The sequence below is a fragment of the Etheostoma cragini genome, chromosome 19 (genome assembly GCF_013103735.1).
Source record: "Etheostoma cragini isolate CJK2018 chromosome 19, CSU_Ecrag_1.0, whole genome shotgun sequence".
NCBI lineage: Eukaryota > Metazoa > Chordata > Actinopteri > Perciformes > Percidae > Etheostoma > Etheostoma cragini.
The window spans coordinates 7,006,436-7,017,264 of NC_048425.1; the positions used below are offsets into that span (position 1 = coordinate 7,006,436).

The 10,829-nt window shown below is 42.9% G+C and overlaps 1 protein-coding gene across 7 annotated transcripts in view; it reads left to right on the plus strand.

Moving 5' to 3' along the window:
- Positions 1–10,404, plus strand: part of pcdh7b (protocadherin 7b) — a 104,142-nt gene extending 93,738 nt beyond the window's left edge. For 2 of the 7 annotated variants that reach the window (XM_034901337.1, XM_034901339.1), the window contains exons 3-4: positions 5,163–5,181; positions 6,756–7,004. In XM_034901337.1, coding sequence (XP_034757228.1) covers positions 5,163–5,179 — 17 coding nt within the window. In that variant the 3' untranslated portion in view covers positions 5,180–5,181; positions 6,756–7,004. Of the gene's footprint in view, positions 1–5,162; positions 5,182–6,755 lie in introns of all 7 variants that reach the window. The other 5 variants (XM_034901335.1, XM_034901334.1, XM_034901336.1 and 2 more) reach the window with 4 other exon arrangements.
- Positions 10,405–10,829: the final 425 nt, after the last annotated feature.

Consider the following 10,829-nt stretch of genomic DNA (forward strand, 5'->3'; position numbering starts at 1 on the left):
TCAACTGCAAAACGACATTTGACTGTGATGAGCTTATTAGTTATGAGCTAGTACAACTGTTAGGGTTTACAGTGTAGGCAAGAAGCTCAGAAGGCAGAGAATAGATCACCTGCTGCCACTTTTTACAACATTCCTCCAGCTGGCCTATCTATAAGCAGCACTGCTAAGCAAAAAGTGGTTAGATGACGAAATGTTGAAAGAGGGGGCAAATGTGGTCTCATGAACAGGGTGTTATTGGTACAAAAACATCAAGGATAAATAGTATAGTGTAATTAAAATGGATGGAAAATTTGCAATGTTCTGCTCCTTTAATGAAATTGGCCTTCCTCTCACAAGCTCTTAACGGAGCTAATAGGGGTTACATGTTTGGTGTTTGGATTTTATCACTATGCCACTGAGGAAATCTCCACTGCTGACATGAATGCAATCAATTAATGTGGTCGCTTGGGGTACACGCCGTGGCTCGCGTTTTCAAAAGGTCGTTGCTCCCCAGGACTCCCCTTTTGTTCTCATTTTCCGCTGCACCACTGCGCATCCTTCTCTCCTCCATCCCTCCTTTAATTGTCCGGCAAACATCTCAGCACGAGAAAGACAAATATCACTTTTTTTTCCCTGTGCATATTGTTCTGACTGAACTCCCCATCACAGCGTAAATAATTTAGCACCTATTCTTTTCCTCGATGCTCTTACATTTCCTCCCTCAACCTTATTTTCTCTATTTCCTTCCTTTCGTTCCCCACAGCCACCTTTAGTTTAGTTGTGTGTGTGTATGTGTGTGTGTGTGTGTGTGTATTCAGCTGTGCAGAGTGTCTATCTGCCTGTCTGTCTTTGATGATGAGGACCTCTCATCTGCTAGGCAACGCCACGGGGGCCGTGCAAAGCGAGACAGCCAAACACAGTGAGACTCGCTCTTACACCGTAATTAGTCGGCAAGTTTTCACCTAATTAAATGGGACCCTATTAGAGGCGAGAATAAGTATAAAGGGAGAAACAAGAAAGACGACTGCAGACCAACTGCAGTGAGCTCTCTTTGGTTTAAGTTTTATTCTCTTTTTTTTGGTATCTCCTTGTATCACTTTTCATTTGTCTCCTTTCTTTCTCCTGTTTTGTCATGAAGGCCTGTGTATTTTCAACAGCTGGGTTTTCAGGATAAATATTTCAGTTTCCCTCCATCAGCCTGCACAGAGTAATCTGGATGACACCCGGCAATGTACACTGTCATCTCCGCACTGATTGCTCGGCCGTGTGAAATAGATCTGTCCGTACAGGGAGGCCTTTGATGAAGGGTGTGAGGCAATCACAAGCCCATTTCCAAGCCAGACTCACTGTTCTCACACAGGCGCCCCCTCGTGCCTCTATGCAAAAGCCCTGAAAATGTTCCTTTTCCCTGTCTTAATCGAGAAGATGTTCAATTTGCCTTTAAATTGGAATCATGTGCCTGTGTGTCAATGACATTTAGAAGGTTAAAGTGTTCCTTTTAGTTTTCTTAATGCAGGGAATGTGATGGAAGTACATGAGATTAAGTTAATGGAAAGGTGAGTGGTGCTTGGCATCTACCGGTACACAGGACTCCATTGTTGGAGGGATAATTTGAAACCTTAAAGAGGCTAACTCAAGGTCGTGGGATTGATACCTTAAGCATGTGTGAGAGCATGCTACCAGGGTTTATTTACAGCACAGAGCATCTTCTGGTATCAAAGTTTTCCAGCCCCCCCCATGCTCCTCTCTCCTTCCTTCCCCTCCTGTCTTTGCTAATGTCCTCAATTCTTCTCCTCTCCTCCTGTCTCCCCTACTCTCCTCTCCTCTCCACTGCTCTCTTTGTGTTTGGCCTGTGACGGCCCAGAGGCAGCCATGCTGTCTTCTCCACTCAATCGGCTGTTTCCCTTCTCCTAGGCCCTGACCCTGCTATACTCGGCACACACTCTCCCTCCTTGTCCTTCCCTTCTTTATTCTCGTTCCATCCCTCCCTCTTTACATCATTCTGTCTTTGTCCTGCACCACATGCCCTCCTCCTCCCCTCCTTTCTGCTCTGACCCCTATCTTCTGTCCAGCCAACTGCAATGTCTGTCAAAGACACAGCATAGACATAAAAAATGCAGGCACATCACCTCTGTTTTGTCTCATCTTCCCTCTCAGTCTCTTTTTTTCTTCTTCATCTGCATCATCTTGTTCCTTCCTCCATATGCCTCAGCTGTTTGGGTTGAATCTGCCGGCTGGAGTTCAAAAGGTCGCGGAGCTTCAGTGTGTAGCAGCGATTCATAGCGAAATATAGAGAGAGGAAGTAGTGATGGCGCGGGGGAAGACACACAGCTAAGAAGCAAAAGCGCCGGTGACGTGGATGAATGAGGACTGGCGAGTGGACTTGTTGACATACAGTGAAAACTCAGTGTACAGTACTGTGACACAAACAAACACACATAAACTGTAATTGCCCAGAAATGCCCACGCAACAAACATTATTGTGCATATGGCCAGAAGCGATGACAGTCTAACCCTCCATATTTTTCTACCACTGCAACATCTTAGCAAGTGCTAAAGACACCGCATCAAATTGCTACTGTATCCCGGCTGCAGAAGTTCTTTGAAATATCCCACGGTGTAAGCTAGTCAGCTGATAGGCTGGCTGACTAAAGCCAGCCAAGAAAAGCCACAGCTCATCCAGTGCTGCCAGTGGCCCAGTTTCAGCCTGCTTTCTTGCACAAACGAAGCAAGTCTTCAGTATAGACACAGTATGAGGCCCACATATCTCGGAGCACTGCTCTACAGTGCAGTCTCACTCTCACTGGGTAATCATCACTTCAGCAGCGTAGGACTTGTGTCCTTATGGAATTACATCGCAGTGAAAGCTGCAGCTCTCTCCGTTGTCCCCATTGCCCCTCTCACTCATGTGTCAATCACTCCCCGATCCACCATCACCACCTCTCCCTCGCTCTTCCGGAAGCCTTTTTTGAGTAACTGCAACAACAAAAAAACGGCTAATGGCTTGCGTTGTGGGCCATTATGAGCATTGGCTGAAAGCTCCTCTCTTCCAGCGACGGAGATAGCCCTGCATGTGGCACAGTTTTCTGGCTTTCTGGCTAAACAACAAGGTCCCCCCCCCACGGGGATGTAACCTGGTATCGAGGGCCTCCTTGTTCGGTGTTTCAGGGCGACTTTTTAACACAGCAGAGTGACCCACTTGTATTGTGTGGTGCTATGGTTGATAATGTGGGCTTGCAGGACGCTTGTGAATATGTAACAAAAGCCTGCTACAGCGCTGGTGTGCTCTAAGGGCTTTTCTTTGAAGATATTTTCCATGTCCTGATTTCTGAATTGGGTCTTAAAAGGGCCTATGGCTATGTTTGGAAGCAACATTGCGAGTCTTCTCCGTCAAAATACTTGAAACAATTACAATGGCTTTTATTATCAGCCATGTTGTAATGCATTTGCTTTGAGTCTGTCGACTAAAATTCTTGGATTTAACAAACAGTTTGAATCAAATGAGCAATCAAGGGTTCATAAGGAGATGTAAACAGTGACATATCTTTAAATCGTTAAATTACAAGTCCAGGCTGAAGCCGACTAACATACTTATTTGTCCAGAGCTTAGACCGATGGCTTTAAGTGGTTTTAAAGGTCCTACATTCAGGTTCATAGTTGTATTTCAAATGTTTACATGCTTTAATGTAACAAACTAAAACAGTATTTTTTCCAATACTGTCTCTTTTTGAAATGTTCCGTTTTATGGTCCGTGCCAGTCTCTATACGCTCCCCCTCCCGATAATACCCAGTCTGCTGTGATTGGTCAGCATTTCTGGGTCTTTTGCATCTGCACTCTCTGCACAGTCAATGCAGCAGTGGAATGACTGTAACGTCACTGAAGCGGCACTTTCTACTTATATATACCTTAAAGTTGTGACATCACAACCCCATGGAGGTCCTGACGGCATGTTTAAAGGCACAGTTTCTGAATACAGGCTTTGGGCATTTCACCTCAGCCTGCTTTATCATAAAAAAGACTTTTTTACAATATGGGACGATTAAAGTACTCAAATTAATGGCCCAACATCAGTTTTGAATACAGAACAAAAAACAGCATTTTTGCTTTGATATAGCAACCCAGTTCATTACCTCAGTGGAAAACGTCTATATTTTTGGCGAGCATGCAAAGTCAATGGGCCATGGCTAGGAAATAATCAGCCTCCTTTCAGCGCACTCAACACACAGAGCGCCGGCTAACTACCTCAACAGCAACGGCAGTGGCGGGGACGTGATGCCGAAGGTTGGCCGCTCACCAACAAAAGCTGGAGGAAGCAAGACATCTTCCCTGCTGATTTTTTTTACACCGGTGTGTCTGAATGCAACTGGGGTGAGGAAGCAATTGGATGAGCATTCAGGAGCAGGGCGCCACAGGCCCTGTGAGAGCCGCCGCGCATTGTGGGTAGCCTGATGGCTCAATCGTAGGTGTAAATGAGCAAGACAATCAGTACCTGGTATCCGCTTGTCTCTTTGATGGCTGTGTTTGTCAAACTGAGACGAAGGAAAGGAGGGAGAGGGAGACATGTTCCATCACCACTTTTGTCATTTTTACTACATTTTCAGCAGGCATGTAAACCATTTGTGATTGCTATTGCATCCCTTTATTTCCTGCTTTTCTTTTCATTTATTTAGCTTTTAACATTTCATTAAACAGAACTACACAGTTGTTTCTGTGCACTAATGACAAAAAAAAGTTATTTGATTTTTCTATCAACTGGCAGTCGCTCCCTGAGGCTTCGGCTATATATTGACTGGCAATCGTTACAAAAGGTAATTTGTGACATGAAGATGGATTCTAATAGGCATTTAGTATGAATAGGATTTCTGGCAGCACAGGAATGGCACTCTGAGTAATATTGAATGTTTCGCTGAATGGCATCCATATTGAAAGTTATACATTTGTTGATTAAACACTCCAATCAGTAGGACGACATTCTGTTATCCCTACCTCCTCTTTTCTTTGCTGTTTGTCTCGGCTGCATTGTGTCCCAAGCCTTGTGTCTGCTCTGCATAACACTATTTTAGTGCTGTTGTCTTTTAGTTACAGTTTTGAATGTTGCTGAATGTTTCTCATACAATATATAATTTATTGCACAAGTGCAAAATATAAAGAGTGACTTCTGTTCTATGTTGTTCTTTTACAGGAGAAAAAGAGCATTAAAAGTAAGCCATGGTCCAAACTCTTTTGATTTTCTTTTAATATTGGCAAAGGCATGCTTGGCTTGGTTTGCACTCACCCTCGCTTTTGCTTGATTTTAGTTTTCCATACTTTGCATCAGGTCATGAATAAATTACATCTAACAATGCATCTCTATACCATTGGCACTCTTATTAACTCTGTGTAAGGTCTCAGCATTTGGTCAGGGCTGTGGAGTAGACTCCTTCCTTCCTTCCTCTTTCCTTCCTGCCTTCCTTCCTTACCTCCTCACAGTTTTTCTCTTATATTGAGCTACACAGCTTTGGTGTGTTGTATTTGGAATAACTATCTTTTACGTATTGCAGCAGTCATTGACAGTAGGGTATCTGTCAAACCTGTTGTCCTGGTGTAGCATTGTAAGCACATAATTTGCTTTCCACAATAATACAGTAGACGTAGTTAATCTGAGGCCAGCTCCCAGTTAGGTAATTGGTTAAGACCCCTATTACTGGAATATAAGAGGATATCAGGGTGCTTTAGCCACACAAAGCTATTAAGCTACTTAGATCAGAATGTGATTGCCTTCTGTCAATCACCAGATAGGCTATTGTTTGTGCTCCCATCTCATGAACATACTCACCCACACACACACACACACACACACACACAGAGAGCGAGAGCGCGTCTCACTATCTTTGTGGGGACCCGCCATTAACATAATGCATTCCCTTGGCCCTTACCCTAACCTCAACCATCACAACTAAATGCCTAACCTTAACCCTTAACCTCACATTAGCCATAACAGCCATTTAAAGTTCTGGGGTCCAGCATTTTGGCCCCACAAAGTATACATAAATATACAAAATACAGTATTCCTGTTTTTTTTGGACCCCACGAATGTAATTAAACAAGGACACATAGAAACAAGAACACACATACACATGAACAAACCTTCACACACACACGCACACACACACACACACAAACACAAAGAGCAGGGCTAATTGTACATCTTAAATTTTAGATGAGGGCAAACTGAAAAACACAAACTGACCTCCTTCCCTTCTCTCTCCATCACTTGCCTCCCCCTCCTCCCTTCCCTTCTCAGCACAAACACGTTTTGAAGCATGACATTATTTAAACTCTGATTCACGCCACTGTTTTTTTAGTTTGAGGCTGTTGTGGTAGTCAGTTGAGTCTTCTTTTCGTTGTCGTTTTCCGTTTCTGTCATGTGGTATGGGTTCTGCATGAAAACAAATGCAATTTTATCCGTACGAGCTTAATTCTCTTCACGAGTGATAAAATTCAGAACTTGCATTGGCTTTGACAATAGGTGCCTGGTAACCATTGTGGGTTTATTTTATTTTTATTTTTTACTTTCACCATAAACATTTAGATGCGGTGTTGACCTCATTAGGGAGAAAATACAAATTCTCGCATCTAAGGAAGGAATTCATGATAGCCAAATCATGTGACACATACCACACCAAACACCAAGCGCTAGGGAATGTATTTACTGTTAGTTTATCAATAATTATCCCACTTTAAGTGAAACAAACTGCATCATTTACTTTGGTTTCTCTCCTTCTGCTTCCTCTAGACTCTCGGCCCTTGCCTGATGTAGCCATGACTGGCAAGTGCACACGGGAATGCGACGAGTACGGCCACTCGGACTCCTGCTGGATGCCTGTGCGCACGTCGCCTGAGCGACGGCCATCCAAGTCAACCACCACCCCCCAACAACCAAAGCTTTCCACTTTCATGAGCGGCAACGGCAGCAGCGGCAGCAGCAGCGCCGAGCAGCCCGGCAGCCAAGAGACCCTCGCCATGGCCGCCATGGCCAACGGAGACCCCGCCGCCGCTCATATGATGGGCGACCGCAATCGCAACCTGCTCAACAAGAAGATGGCTTCCTCCTCCTCCTCCTACGAGGCCTTCGGCTCGCCTTCCTTCGGCTCGCCAGGAAATGGGGAGGAGACACTGGGCCACCCCACCGAGGAGATCCCTCTGGCACCTACTGGGGAGTACAAGCCCACGTCTTGTGGTACTCTGACTCGACGGGAGGTGTACCTGTGAGTGTTAGACGCGCCCGCTGTGCCACAACATATGGCATTGAAGTACTACACTAAGCATTGTTGCTTTCCTGTTACAGCTCTAGAAGCTTTTTAGCCACCCTTGTTCTGCAAGGTAGGACTAAACTTTCTCCAAAGACTTTTACGACAGCTCCTTAATGAAAAAACTAAGTGGATATATAAACAAAACTATTTTTAAAGTGCTAATTCCGGCCATGACCTGGAAGAAAGGAGGAGAAGGAAGAACAGTTGAGGGGCATCTATGGGACTATGGATGAGGCTGTTCTATTGGCGAGTCGGGCTCTTGGGACATGATCTGCTGCTTGACGGTCAATCTGTACAATAATCAACGCATTTTACACATATAGTACGTGCATGAATTACCCCCCCATACCCCCACCCCCATCCACCCAACCCCCCCACACACACACACACGTAGGCCCCGTTCTTGAAGATGACACTGTACAAAAGAGACAATTTCTTTTTTGGTTTGTGTTTTTTTTCTAGAAACAAGGCTGTACATGTGGACTTCAAAATGTGTCTTGTAATGCCTCTTTTTATTTCAGAACAATACTCTGGCCGTGGTGTTCAGTGGCTGCAACAATATATACATATGGGACTTTGGACAAAATGGTCTTTGTCATATTGAGCTGTCTATGGATTCCGTCACCTTGACTGTTTGTGATAAAAGTTGCTCAATAGCAGACCAAAATGTAACCGTTTTCAAATCTTATAAGGGACGGGAAGCTTTAAATACTCAGCCCAGAAAACAACACTTGTGTCAGTGCTCTCTTGAAATGGACATTTGTTGGACGGACATGGGAGCCAATGGAATTTGCAACAACAACACCTTGTTTAAGACTAACACCACTGGTGTGACACACATATGATGACGTATTCTAACCTACCAGTGTGTACGCTCCTCACTAGTGAAAAGTCACTAATTGTACATAAACATTGGACCACAGCAAACACGCTAACTGCTCGCATTCCATTTTGTCTTACTACCTTTTTTCAGTCTCCCGTTCTTTGTCTTTGATTGGTTGCGGTTGAGACCGATACCCTCTAAAGAGATGCAAAATCCTAGAGCCATGATCTATCGCCGCATTGGCTTGAAAAGCATGCATGTACATGGTCGTGCATATTCGCATCACCACAGTAGGATGCTACCGTTTGTATCAAGTTGTAACACTTGCCCTGTTTTTTTGGCAAATCACATATGCAGACACACAGAAGCAGAAAAGCAGATTCATGTAACTGAAGCCAGTGGAGCTGCCGGACTGTAAATCCTGGGTAAGCACAGTGTGTGGCATGCCGAGATTAAAATTACAAAGGTGCAATTGAAATTGTATGTTTGTATGGGCCCAATATACAGTACATAGTGTGTGTGTTTAGGCTATATTTAGTGTATGCTATAGATGTACACCGATAATTAGGAGGGCGTAAATATGGCCGAGCTGATCCTAAAACAGCTGCAAGGACAGTTTTTTTGCCGTTATTTCTTTTTTGTTGTAAGATAGACTGAGCAATAAATATCATAATATACACGTGACCAACAAGGATCGACTTCTATTTTCACTTTTCAAGCCTTCGAGGTGACATTAACCCACACATGGCTGTCCATAGGTCCAGTTTTAGCCCTTGTAGATGCTGGTATATGGTGATGGCATCTTTAAGCACGAATGTAAGAATCAGCTCAATGGAGAACAATCAAAAAACAAAGTATGTAGACGCAAATACCAGGAGGGTTTGGGATTTACAGGCTGAGGAAAATGGTGTCAAAATGAAACCAAAGCTTCGCAAACAGAATGAAGCATTCCCCCATTACACACAAAAAGTAGCTTTGTTTTAGGGGGGAGAACCTTACTCAAAGCAGGCATTACATGAAGGAATGAGAGAAGAATGTGAAGTCTCAACTAAACATCCATCACATCCTCAGAGCTGACGCTTAATGTCCACTGGCACACACATGACAATGTTGAGATGTTGTGCCTCCCTGTCACAGTGATGTTTTGTTTTTGCAACTACAGAGGCGCAAAATCTCATGACTGTAATAAAGCAAAAGAATATCAGATGCAATGGAACTTTTTTGTATGTTAGCAAAACCCCTTTGGTTGGACCGGAGTAGCTTTTTTCTGCATTCCGGCAATCTATAGTCTGTAAGTACTACTCGTTGTTTGAAAGAAAGTGCTCCTATACTTATCAACTGTATACATAAATATTTACTTTTTACTGCACGTTTAATGGGAACTTACTTCACTTACTGAGAAGGAAAAGGAAAAAAAATGTAAAACTAAATGTACAAAAAAAGTTTTCCCTGTAAACATTGAAGTCCACCTTGTTGCTTGCTTTTGTTATACCTAAAGAAACATGTAGTACAACTTAGTACAACAGTTAAGATCGCACCGTTGATCTTTTTTCATTTTAAATTTTTCATAAACGATTTGATTAGCGTCTCTTATATCACCACACAAACCTAAATATTTCATATGTTTTCTTTACATCAACTTTATACCATGAGGTTTGAAATTTTTTTATCTTCATCTTGCATTTTGTTTTGCAATCAAAACAGTTATTTGTTGAACCGTCAAAAACATGGACAATGTACTATGTGTATTACTTTTTTTTCTTTATCTGGTGCCACTTTGTATATTTAGAGTGCTTCTGAAAAAAACATAGAAAACAAAAACAAAAATACTAGAGTGAATGCAAATATGCAATTGTGCCTTTTTATACCAATTGGTATGATTAAATGTTGGTTTGGAATGGTGCATCAACAACAATGTTGACATGCTTACTAAATTAGATGGGGTGACATTTAAGAATGGACTGAAATACATTTGCATATCTTAGATGAAATCCCATGATGTCAAAGGCTTCTTGAGGACAACTGGTCTAAGGTCAGTGAGCCTGTAGGTCTAATACCCGGATGGCTATCGTTCGCCGGGTTTAATTATCTTGTTGAAATATCCATTCCTAGCATAGTGCATTACGGAATGAGTACAGGTACATTCAAAAGTTGCTTGTTGGTAGTAATAATAATGATATAATGGATTTTTTTGTCGTGTTTCACTCATGTACATGTATGACAACAGAGGTCAAGTAACCTTTGTGCATGAAACAAGCTCTAGGACTGAACATAGAAGCATAGACAGATACGGTAGAGGTGGGGAAAAAGAAGAAAAAAAAGTGCTTGGAGACGTTTTGACTGCTCAGAGTTGAGGGAGCCTAGAGATAAAAATGCTAATGTGACGGTTTACTAGGAGGAGTGGAAGTGGGGGGGGAGGAGGGAAGCTGCTGGAGAGAGAAGCTGACAGAACACACACCTCAGGATGTGCCAAGCAACACAACACTCATGCCGATTTACATTATATGCATATCACTAGGTGATGAAACCCTGTCCTACAAATAAGTGTGGTATGATGTTTGCTATGATACTGCACAGTGATGCTTTGGATTTCTAGATCAGATGGAAACAAAGACTCTGTTCTGTGAACGTTAGACATAAAGAGAGGACATCAAAGAAAACATGCCATGCATTGGCAACTACACTGAAAAAAGTGTACACTTGTTCATTTCTGAACACGGTTTTATTCTGATAT